We start from the raw sequence: 13,105 nt of genomic DNA, 5'->3' as shown, positions 1-13,105 counted from the left end.
TAATAAGGGCTGTAATGTTGTCTCCCTTTTTAATTTACATGTGTGGTAGTTTTTAATGATACAGTATATAACTCTTCCAGCCAATCCAAAGGGACAAAAAGATTCAAATTATTCCCCAGATCTGTAAGCAGTTACGTATTTCGATTACATATCAGAATTCATTACCACTGGAACAGATAAAAAGTCAGCATACAATAAAAGATCTTATGATCAATAATCAACACATCCAAGGATCTGAGAGAAATACATTAAATTTCACAATACATAGCCTCATTATTGCTAAGAAGAATACTGCCCCCTTTTAAAACAAAAGTAAAAACCTTTTTAATAAAACAAGAAGTAAAAATAGTGAAGCTCTATATCAAAATAATGAAAATACAGATCTGCAATTAAAATGTCTGTAAATGATTTGAGCTGACAGAATGATTTTACAAAACATCAAGTATGCAGCTTGATAGTTACGGCACATGGTCCCAAATTTACATTCACAAATCCCACATCCCGAACTTTAATTTACTGGCATAGTTCCTGGCAAAAGTCCTTTAGACTTTTTTCACAAATAAGTCTATTCAGCAAAAAACATTATTTCTTGGGAGAAATAACTGCAAATAAGTATCCACTCTCACTGCACCTCCGTCCTCACACCCTCATTGTCTCCTCTTCTGTCCTCTACACTTCAAGTACAACAGTCACCACATTGCCAAAAGCACCAGGAAGCACAGAAATGAGATTCTGTCTTTGAAAATACCTGATAGATATTAAGCAGTTAAAACCAGGATGCTTACCTCTTGATGTTAAAAAAAAACTCAACATGTAACATTACTGTAACTAAGACAAAACCATTTTTCCTCTGTTTAGTAAATTCACACAATATAAAATTAAACAATTCTCGCTATGTAAAACTCAAGCAACAAGGAAATAATCTTTGACCCCCTCGCCCCTAGGATACCATATAATAAGTGAAGATCACAATGTTGGTGCTGAAACAGTGAAAAAAATTAAACAGCATTCTCATCAGAAACACACATTCAACCTATTTCTCCTAATTGTGTTATAGTATATCCCGAGTTGACAATTATTCCTGGAATAACTATCAACTCGGGATATAATGTATCAATTTATTGTAAATTAATAAAAGTCAACAAACCAAAATCATTTTTTTCAGTTTTGTTTTCAATCACTCAGAATAGCAAAAATGTATCATGCTGCAGGATCACTTAGAGGTAAAGTGGTATTTGCGTGATGCAGTGAAGGCTGGAGCAGCAGGGTAAAGGTGATGTCTTTGTTATCCTCCCCAAAATCATTTTGCTGGCATTGGAACAGTCAGCACAAAGGAATGAAGGAGTCACTCCCAGGTCTGGACTGGGCACCCTCTTTGTACCAATCACTGTCTTGCTACCACTGCTCCTTTTGTGGCAGAGTTAGACCCTTACAAAGAAGTGATTCTTTGGTTGAACCAGCAACAACCTAGATTTAACATGTACTGGGAAACACAATTTATAAATAACTCAAATGAATTTAATTCCTGGTAGCAGTCAATGACTATTATGATTGATTACTCAGTGTTACATAGATACATGAGAGGCACTGAGTAGGAACACTACACACAGTGTGCTCTCCTGTATTCACTTTTTTCCCCTCTTAACATCACACTGAGCTAAATGTCTGAAACAATGCAGTATCTAAAATTTGAACTTCTCTGAAGATAATACATAGCCCATCTTTTATTTTAATTAGCAAAAGATGATCATAAGAGGAAAAAATCCATTATGAAAACTAAATCTGGGCACTTCCCTTGGGTTTCTTGTATTTTTCTACTGGAGTCATCAGGAAGCATTTGTTTCACACCTCTACTGATAGGGTGTTGCAAAAAGGGCAAGCCCAGCACAGACTCAAGTTCCAACTGGAGCCTAGGATCCCCTCGCCTACTTTGAGATAGGTTTCCTGTCTGGATGCCGAGAAGTAGTACATCTCCAAACTGAAGAGCAACAAATCCAGCAGAAGAAACCAATAAGCAATTCATTAAATCACCAAGTCTAATGACACGCAAGGGCTAGCAGTACCCTGGTTCCCAGAAAACAGGGTGCTGCTGAAGAAAAAAACGTGGGCGGGGAAGTGTGATCACAGGGCAGAAGCCAGAGTGCCCAGGTGAGGTTGAGGTGGGGAGAGTGAGAAGATACGGAGAAGCAGAGAAGTGACGCAGCGAGGGCGGTCACCTGTGGGGCCACTCGAACCAGCTCTGCCCCGAGGGACAACAGCCAGAATCGCAGCCGGAAACCCCCACCCCTCCCCTCCCCAAAAAGGCCGGGGAAACGCAAAGCTGGGCCCTTTCAGCCCGTCCTGGAACTCACCATCCACGGTTTTCTTCTTGAAGAGGGACGCCATGGTCAGGGACCGCGCCCGGGCGGCCCGGTTCGGCCCGATCCGGCCGGAGACAGGGAAAGGGCAGAGGAAAAGGACAGGCCGTCGGCGGGTTGGGGCTGCAGGAGCCGAGGGACAGGAGGAGGAGGCGGGGTCGCCAGGCAGGACCCGCGGAGGGCGTGGATCCCACGAGCTAGCGCGGCAGCGTCTCCCAGGGCTCAGGTGACTGGGAACTATGAGACTTTTTTGGAGAAGTCACTTCTAGGTGACGCCTGCGCGTTGTGCCGCGCCTGCGCACTGCGGCGCCTGAAGCCGCTGCCACTTCCCTCGCCTCGGCGGCCGCCCGCTCTTCCCGCTTGCGAGTCGCGGCGGGGAGAAGCGAGGACCCGGCTTACGCGGGTGGGAGAGCGAGGGAGACGGCGGGAGATGGCAGGGGACCTCTCTACGCGGGTCCTTTGTTGATAAAGAACAGAAACCAGCAACGCTTCGAGCTTTCTCCCATGCCCCGAGGAAGCTGGAATTAGGGGATCCCCGAGAGACAGTATAGGTCGTCCGGGCGAACCCACTCAGACTTGATTTGTCACCGTCCCGTTGCTGTCAGGATCAGTATTTTCCTGCGCGAATCAGGGCAGGGACTGGCAGTAATGCTGAGTTCCGTATTCGGTGATGGTTCCCGAGTTCACGCTGGTTTGGGCTCTGCCTCGCTCAGCGGTCTGTCTCCCCGGCGCCCACCCGCGCCACCCCGGGGCACCCGCTCTTCGCGGGGCCTCCGGACTCCCGCGACCCGACCGGCGTGGGTTTCGGGGATGCAGCGTTTAGAGTTGGGGATGGCGCGAGGCGGAAGGGTATGAGAGCAAGTTTCTTAAGGAAACACTTTAATGTTCTTGGCTGGAAATAATGAACAAATAAAAAATCCATACATTAGTATACCGGTTTAAATTTACCAACTCTCTTGATTTCTTGTAAGCCGTAAATCAGAAAATTTCATGGCCATACCATGATCCCATTAGAATTCTACATCGCTATATATTGATGTTTGATGTAAAAAAAGAGGGAGGGATCCAATCTCCGTATCATATTAAAGGAATATTGTAGTGAATTAAAGAATTCTTGTGTGTATTATTATAAATATGGAAAATACAAGCTTTATGTGTACATGTATGCACACATCTCTTTAATGCACTATTTCACTGTTTTGAATCTTAGATTAGCATTGAACTTTTCTGCCCAAGCTACTGCTCTAAGCAACACTGCCTTCCACAGGATGAGAATAATAGTAGCATTTTTATTTCACAGATGTCATTTCTGATTATGGCAGGCACTCCAATAATGGCGTCAATATGATTAATCACTTCTGAATTTATGAATCATGTCTCAAGAATTTTTAAGTGTTTGGGACAATCATACTTTCCTTCCCCATTTTTTCCCCAATCTGTTCAAGAGATCTTTCTCAAAATGACTATTACAATATGCAAAGTGTAATTGTCTAATTCCTCCTCAAATTCTAGATATTGAGGGAGGTGAAATAAGGAAATGTGAGGAGAAAAATGTAAAGGAGGAAGACAGTCTCCACTCCCAAGACCTGGCCTTTTCTGGAGCTGCTCTGTGGCAGTTTGCCCTGGCTTCCTGTTGTAATGAAGGCATAGATCAGTGCCCCAATGCACAAGAGGCAATAAGCTGTTATGTGTGTAGTAATCGCACTCCTCCCTGCTGAAGTCACCCTTATTTTATTACTCCTATACAATCCCCCCCACTGACCCAATTGTAACAGTTGGGAAAATGCCAAAATACTTAGCAGCAACCATATGGAAGACCCTCCAAAAGTGCACAGCAGGAGCTAAAGACAGGGCTTGTTCATTGCAATAAAGACAAAATAGAAATATGTACTATTTAAACTCAGCACTCTAATAGCTTGATTTTCCCATAGTCAAGGAAGCTAATACTCAGCTGATACGTGCCAGTCTATCTGGCAAGCATTTACATTAGTTGGTGGCCCAAATGTAGCCATCTGTAGTTTATACATCACTACTTGTGCGAAGGACATGATATAGTTAAATATAGCTGAGATTTGAGACCCCATGACACTGTAAACTAGAATGCAACAGTATTCTTCATTTGTTTAAAACCACATTGTCACATACAAACTCAAACACCAAGACATGTACATATATAAGCATACAGAATAGAAAAGACATTTTAATTGCCTCTTTTTCAGTCTTACTGAAAATAATGAACTAATACGGTCACATCATTACTACCCAACACTCTTACTCCAAATTTCTCAGACAGTGAAGACAATTTGTTCATAGGTCATGACACATGCTGAGCTGTGCACTACAGATATACCAGTGAAGAAACAAGCATGGGTTCCCTGCCCTTTTCTCTTACCTACTTTCCTATAGTTTCTTTATCTGTTCTCACTTCCTTGTCTACCCCAGAAAGGCAGGCTTTGTATCAATGTAGAAGTGTAGGAAAAGAGCCCTTAAGACCAAAGCTATTCTAAAATGATAGGAGTGCTACGTGAGGTAGTGAGTTCTTTGTCACTGAAGTATTCAAGAAAGAGCAGGTTGATGTAGACGGCATGCTTTAAAAAAAGAAAAATCTTTGATTAGAATATTTCTAAAGGTTTCTTTAAAATCTGAACTTGTACTATGGGTAAAATATAGATTAGGCCCAATACCTTGGTGTGTAGTGTTTCGCACCCTACATACTCTACTAAATCTTGCTGCCTTTACTTTTAAAAGTATGGTAAATCCAAAAAGGTACAGCATTTCACCATTTTGAATTATCCGGATTCAGGTAACCTTCATCTCTGATCTGCACCATTACCACCTATCTTATTCTCCTGCTTCCATCCTATCTCCTCTGCTCTTGTCTCAATAGAACAGAATAATTCTGTTCAAATATAAATCAGATCGTGTTGTTCTGTTTCTCAAAAAGAGATCAACATATTCTCAATACTCATGCCTGGAATACACACACACATCTCTTCTACATATTAAATTTTTCTTAGTCGTGCATAAAATGTCCACTTTTTAACCATGTGATTTGCTCTTCTGATTATTTCCCTTTGTTATATGTCTCCCAGGTGAAATGTAATTATTTAGATGTGATTTTAGGATTATGTAATCTATTACTTCTCTTGTTCTGTACACTATATTTTTGTTGGCACACTTGCAATTGCATAAGAAGTTTTGACAGCAGGTGGTCTTCAAATCACATTAAAATTTTAATTAACTAAAACTTTTAGCACTTTTTAAAACATGAACTCCCACTCATTTCTCCCTCCTCTGTACTTAATTAATGGATATTTTAAACTCAAATGCAGAGTTTTTTGTGCATAATCTAAAGGCATTCATTCATCTTTGTATCAATTTACTTATGAACCCTTGTGCAGGACTGCAACTATCTATGAATTCACTTATACTAAATCATCAAGATTTTATTTAACTTTAATTTCTTAAAATCTTTAATAAGACAAAAAAATGTTTACTGGTACCAAGGTATAATATGCTTATGTCATATTCATATTCAATCAGTGATAGCAACCATAAAGATAAAAAAAATGGATTGAATTTGGTATAACTTATTCTTAGGGAAAACAATAATCATTCCACATGATCAACATTTTGTTATTAATAAAATATCATTTAATCATCTATGTAAAGGTATTTTCTGGAGTATTTCATAACATAGTCTCCTCCTCTTTGAAAACTGAAATAGTTGCCATTTTTCAATCTTTTGGTGCCTGGTGTTATTATGAGGAGTGGAGGGATGCACTCCTGCTCTGTAGACTACTGAAAGAAGATGACATGACATTGGAGAGCGCTGACTCTGGACACAGACTGCTGGGGTCTGCAACTAATTCTGTCATATTCTAGCTGGGCCAAGGCACTAAAGTTCTCCACGTTTGTTTCACCGCATGTATGATATGGGTAGCAGTAGTACTACCTTTGGTATCACTACTGCACAGTTTAAAAAGGCTGATGAATATGATACACAAAATAGTGCCTAACACAATGTCTTGTTTGTCTGAGCTGCTGTAACAAAATATTATAGACTGGATAACTTGCACACAGTAGAAATTTACTACTTCTCAGTTGTAGAAGCTAGGAAGACTAAGATCAAGGCATCTACAAGTTTTGTGTCTGGTAGGAGCTACTATATGTTTCCAAGATGGTGCCTTGTTGCTGCATTGTTTGGAAGGGAAGAGTGCTGTTCTTAGACGGTGGAAGAGATAGGAGGGGAAAAGAGAGGCACGCAGCTCTCTCACACCTGCTTTACAACAGGCCTAACCTCATTGATGATGGCTCTATGCTCATGACTTAAACAGATCCCAGAGATTCCACCTCTTAATACTACCACATTGGTGATTAAACTTTACTATATGCATTTTGGGAAGCACATTCAACCCATGCACTTAAGTAGCACTAAAAAGGTATGAGCCATCTGTATAATTTTTCCTAACTTTCATAACTCTTTATACGTTGTCAACAGTAATCTCTTCACTTTGAACTTCACTCCTCTGTAATAGAGAAAACATCAACTAAAGATTTATGCTTTCTGATTCTGCTCCTGGGCACTCTCACTCTATCAGCTGCTTACTCTCAAATTAGTCCATTTATTTCTCCTTCATTATGAAAATATGTTTTTATTGTTCTTAAATCTCTTTTTATTGTCTAGTTGTTATAGAAGATATATATTTCTAACATTGTATTCATTATATTGGAAGGATTTAGCACAGATTTGTTTATGTGTTTTTTTCCCTAAGCTCCAAACCTAAACTCTTTGGTTTTATGGAGAATATCTGCTCAAATACTTCAATAATTTTCTTGTAAGATAAAAAGAACCTCCACAGCTGACCAACTCCTACACTGACACCTACTTAAGTTGACCTAGTTTTCATAGACCGTTTGCGCACCCCATGTACATATCAGTTTAGTGGTCCTAGTTCCTTATGTGGACCACCTCTGTCTGCTGACCAATTTGTTACAGTCCCTTCGGTGGTCAACTTACAGAAGTTCTTCTGTATGTTTCATGGAAAGAACATGCAATATTACTTTTATATTGCCTCTGTTTTAATATTTTTAATATCCAAATGATACCATATGTACTTAGTACATTTGTATTGACTTAACACACTTAATTTCAAATCTCCATATGGCTGAAAGGCAGCTAACATCTATATCCCTATACAGCATAGGTCTAAGGAACCTGGTTCAAAGCCAGTGAATAAATCTATCTTAGCTTTAGATAGAGTAAGAATTTAACAATTTAGTGTGGAGGCCTGTTCTTTTATTTCCAATTTCACTTAGATTTAAATTTCAGCACACTTTAAGCTACTTTGCTGTTTCACTAACTACCTTACACTGTATTCTGTTTTATGTTTGATAGCACAACGGTACCAAATATGACTATTCATAAATAAAATGAAAAATAACAGACCAACTTGTATAACATCTAAAAACAATTTTAGGACATAGAAGCTTAGTGCAAAAAAAGTCATCACTTTTAAAATCTAAAAATCTCTCACTTGGTATTATTTTCCTAGTCCATTTAGTCTGCTCTAATAGAATATTTTAACTGGGTAATGTGCAAACAACAGAAAGTTATTGCTTATAACACTGGATGCCTGGAAGTCTAATATAAAGGTTCCTTCAGGCTCTGTGCCTGATGAGGCACTGTTCAGCACTGACAGCACTTCTGTGTGTCCTCACGCGGCTAGAGAGATGGACAAGCTCCCGCAGGCCTCCGTTCATAAGGATGGAGCCCTCATGGTCTATTCACCTGCCCAAAGCCCCATATCCTAATACAATGCAATATGAATTATGTTTCAATATGTGAATTTGGGGGGCACAAACATTTAGATCATAATAAGAGGTAAGCAATCAACAGAGAAATAAGATGGCTTCTCTCAGTTATGTCGTCTGTATGGTGTTAAGCCAGTGTGAGGACAGACTCACTGAATGTGTTCACACTTCACGACCAACCATGTAGGCTGTTGCTCAATTGCCTTGTCTAGGTAGGCTGTATGTGGCTAAGCAGCAGGACAATGAAGTGATAACCTAAGGTTGTTACCCTCAACATTTATTCACAGAGAATCACAAAGGTTTAAGTTCAGAAAAAGGTTAACTAGAATCGTCTTGTTATACCTTCTTTTCCTGCCTTCACGCCCTTCTCCTAAATTCTCCAAATTCAGAGCAAGTAGGCAGCTACGCTATCTCCCTCTTTAGGAGGGCAGCAATCAAATAAAGAACAGCAATCAAATAAAATTATCTTAAACACATGTATAATTTTTGTGTATTTCATGCCAAATAGTGTATGTAACAATTTTCCCATGTTTCGGTTCATAAGATTTAAATTTTTTTCCCCATTATTTCTGCAACTATAACAGTTCCCTAAATTCATATTTTTCTCTTTGAGAAAGCTTGCTTTTAAAAATATATGCCATAAAAAATGAGTCAAACTATTCCGACACTTAGTCAATGGAAAGCTAAATGAGTCCCTAAGTGTGTGTGGCCGCACATCATTGGTTTTATAGTCTAAAAGACTTCATGTGTTATTTGGAATATGTAACAACATGATCCTTCTTGAAAAATAAACTAAACTTTGCCCTGAATTCCTCAGTGTTAATAGGAGTTGCACATGAGTAAATCAAAACAGAATTTGTGCCCCCTGGCACAACAGAGCATATGTATTTATTTGCTCTTCAATTCAATAAAGACTCTAAAGTGCGGAACTGCTACCATACAAAATAGAAATGAACTTAGATATGGGGAAAATAGATTGGGCTCTTCAATAAAATAAAACTGTAATAGCTGTCTCACTTTGTATCTTAAATGAATAGAAATTAAGAGAGGCTCTAGATGTTAGATCTTGGTAATTAGAATGTATGAACAATTTACTATAATGATGGCACTGCATTTTCTATACAAATAAAGGGTTTTTTTTTTAAATAATGACATCCATTTCAAGTTACATATGTGTGGTCTTCCCTTCATTGTTTTATTCAGGGGTCTATAAGGAAATCCTTATAGAACACCCACTATGTGAAAAGCATTGTGCTAATTAATCACTCTGAGGGATCTGGAAATGAGAAACAGGGATTGGTTCCACAGAAGTTAAAAGTCCAATAAAGTGATTGGAGCTACATCAAGAATTAAATGACAAGTCACTATTTGTGGCCATGCAACTTGGGGTCACTAACAAAGTTACATGATTGATTAAATTTATGAGTGCAAATTTTGTCTGGAAATCTTTCCAATAGTTGATATATTGTATTTAGGACTATATTCTCAGTTTTAAAATGTCTCCTCTTAAACTGATATCTCTTATATGCAAAGAAGCAGTTTAGAAGGTCAAAAATGCCTAAAGTCAGATGAAAAATGTATGTGATTTTGTAAATAATTTTAGTTATATTTCAGGTAAAAAAACATAAGAATGTCTAACGTATTAGTCTGAATTTACTGACAGTAATAATAAATAGTATCTGAATGTAAATAGTATTCACACTCCCTCTGGGAGAACTCTGTGTCATATTTTTATAGTTTAATATGAAAATTGCTTATTGTCACTCTATTTCTACTTTGTGAGATTACCATTTGGGCTAAAGTCCACCAATTTCAAAGCATATACTAAAAAATTAAAATTTGAATGTTACTTTTATATTATAAAATGTTAAGATAATCACTTATAAACAAATGCCTGAGCATTCAGTTCAATGTAATCTTGTCAATAATGTTTATTTCTACCCCATTCTGGTGTTGCTCTCTACCCGACACAAACTTTTAAATATTCCTCATGATAACAAATCAATAATCATATTTAGTGATGGCCCATTATGATATGTATGTATAAAGAGATACAGAGAAATGTTAAGATAGGATCTCCACCAAGGAGAATCTATTTTGGACAATGGCAACTAATAACACAAGCAAAGTAACTTGTACTAAGGAGATTAAACTTATAGTTCAGAATAGCAAGTTGAATTGTCATGTCAGAACAGAGTTTAGGGGTTAAAACAGTTATTATGACAACATCTACCATATCTGGAGGTGTGGAAACTCTTAAGTACAATTTTGACTTTAGTTGGAACAAGATATTGATTTATGAAAACAATGGTCCAGAAGTTGTTTTCTCTCTCTGTTGGATGTTTTCCCTGGATTTTCTACCAGAAGGACATAATATTAGTTTTCTATTGCTGCTCCGCCAAATTATCAGAAATTTAGCTGCTTAAGCAACTCCAATTATTTCACACTTACAGAGGCCAGGAGTATAAAATGGGTCTCACTGAGCTAAAATGATTGTTTCATCAGGGCTGTGCTCCTTCCGGTAGGTCTGGGGAGTTTTCCAACATCTAGAGGCCACCTGCATTCTTTGGCTACTTGCTCCCTCCTCCGTTTTCAAAGCTAGCTGAGTTGCATTTTCAAATTTTTCTCTGACTCTTCTGCCCTTGTTCCACATTTAAGGACCCTGGTGATGACTTGGCGCCCACTTAGATATTCTCAGATATTCTCTTTATTTTAAAGTCAGCTGATAAGCAACCTCAGTTCCATCTGTAAAATTAGCTCCTCCTTGTCAAAGAACTCACACGTTCATAGGTTGCAAGGATTAGGCTATAGACATATTGGAGGAACATCATTCTGCCTGCCACAGTTAAGACTAAATTATTAAATAAGATCTAAATGTATTGACCCTAAATGAATTTGGGTTATTCCAGGTGTAGATTGCTTTCCTGATGGTACCTGACATCCCCTATATGGAGGGCACCGTTGGCATAACTGACACGCTCTCCTTTGCTACTGTCGTACGTCATGGTTAGATGTGTTCAAGATGTTTACCTAACTGGCCTTCCTGGGACACAAGAACTTCTCCTCGTGTTTTCTCAGGTCAGCCCTAAAGATTTCTAGAAAAGAGAGCAAAAGATATTAAATTCTGACATGAAATTTTTCACTGGAACACACTTGGTTTAATGCTTTCTTTCAAATTCTGTTCTATAGCTATAATGCATTAATATTTAACAGAAGTCTTACTTTATTGTTATTTAATTTTGGATTCAAACTGCATTAATAGTATCGACCATGAACATCATCAACATATTTTAAATGTTTTTATTACTGACTGCCTTTTTTAATGCTCCACCTATTTCTGTTGCCAAAGGGTCCAATAAATTATCATCATATTAATTCAAAAATATTCAAACAAAATTTAGCTTATCATTTTTAAAAAATCAAAAATACGTGTTTTAGTAACACCACTCAATTTTTATTGTAAGAAAGTCAGGAAAAACTAGAAACCAGATCAAAGTTCTCAATAACTGTATTGCCTTTCATGTATTTAGTTGTTCATTTATTTATACTAGAATTTTAAAGGCGAAAGGGACCTTAGAGGTCATTTGTTACAAGCCCTGTATTTTGAAAATAGACCTATCAGAGCCAATGATAAAAAATTGCCAACCTCAGTGTTGGTCAGCAGAAGGCACACAACATTCAACCTAGTGACCCAGCTCTCAGACAAGGGCTTGTTCTCTACTTAATAAAGATACGGAGATTTTTTAAAAGGAGAGAATATATGCCTATATCACAGGCATTACTGATACATTCAAACATTTTGGCATATGAAGAAATGATATAATGTTTCTACCACCTTTAGTTCTCAGCATATAATTCATGTAGCACATTGAAGTCACTCTAATAAATACCAGCCCTTTGAATACACTTTTTCTCATTCTATTAGATGTATTTAGGCCTAGATTTGTTTTAATGTTTAAAATGTTTTTTAAATGTTTTCTTCTATTCCATGTAGAGATTTAGAAGAGCATACACTAATATTTTGATAAAAAATTATTTCTTTGAAGACAGAAAATTATTTTAGGTCTGAAGAATAATTGGGCTAAAATATGATCAGTGTGTAAAAAGAACAGAAATGGGATTGAGTTTATGATGATCAAAGTTTTTAAAGCCCTTTCCGCAATCTGCCAAGACAATCATAAAGGGATGAAGGCAATTCCTGTGACCAAGTCACCATGTACACATGTTCCGAAATCATCATCCAGTATTTCTGGGTCACTAGAAATTGTTCTTAATTCTTACAATTCCCCGAAACACAGTCTGAGGGTATCCTGATTGGGGTGCTGGAGTAGGTATTAGGAGAAAGTACTAGTATTTCTATAGGGCACATTTTGCTTTGAAGAAGCAAAAAGCATAAAAAATACAAAGGCAGACATTTGAACTCAATTAACATTATAAAAAGATTCAGTATCTTCTAGAATAGGCTTTGAATTGAGAAATAAATTACAACAGGTTTCATGTGAAAAGCCTGCTTAATGACTGGGAAGACGCCTCCAAAATAGGATCAAAAATGTTGGTCAGAAAAGAACTTATATGAATGCTGCTAACACATATGGGTCACCATGGGCATGTCAGTAAGATCTGACATTACAAGGGAGGGTAGAGTCCTTTATTGTACTTTGCATCTAACACATTATGTAGAAAAGCAGATCTAAGCCCAGGGTTGTGATACCAAGGGAGACTGGGGACTCTTTCCTTGGGGGTCATAAATATAGCTTTCCATCTGCCTGAAACTGTTTAGGTGAAACATGCCTGAAGTCAGGGGCTGGATCAGATTATCTCTGGGGGTCTCTTCTAGTCTTTTGAGTCTTTGAGAGAAATTTCTAATCAGCATGTTAATGAGTACTTTAAATTTCTATTCTGGTTTCCTTGAAGATAATTACCAGAAACACTAA

General features: G+C 37.9%; 1 protein-coding gene across 1 annotated transcript in view; it reads right to left on the bottom strand.

The window, feature by feature from the left end:
• CHMP2B (charged multivesicular body protein 2B) overlaps positions 1-2,645 on the bottom strand; it is a 27,866-nt gene extending 25,221 nt beyond the window's left edge. Inside the window, exon 1 of the mRNA XM_003783927.2 lies at positions 2,352-2,645. Within this exon, the coding sequence (XP_003783975.1) occupies positions 2,352-2,385 (34 nt within the window). The 5' untranslated portion in view covers positions 2,386-2,645. The remainder of the gene's footprint in view (positions 1-2,351) is intronic.
• Positions 2,646-13,105: the final 10,460 nt, after the last annotated feature.

Source organism: Otolemur garnettii, unplaced genomic scaffold (assembly GCF_000181295.1).
Source record: "Otolemur garnettii isolate 467f Iridium unplaced genomic scaffold, OtoGar3 scaffold00009, whole genome shotgun sequence".
Taxonomy (NCBI): domain Eukaryota; kingdom Metazoa; phylum Chordata; class Mammalia; order Primates; family Galagidae; genus Otolemur; species Otolemur garnettii.
The sequence above is the reverse complement of the archived record's forward strand: the minus strand, read 5'-3'. Positions and strand labels throughout refer to the sequence as shown.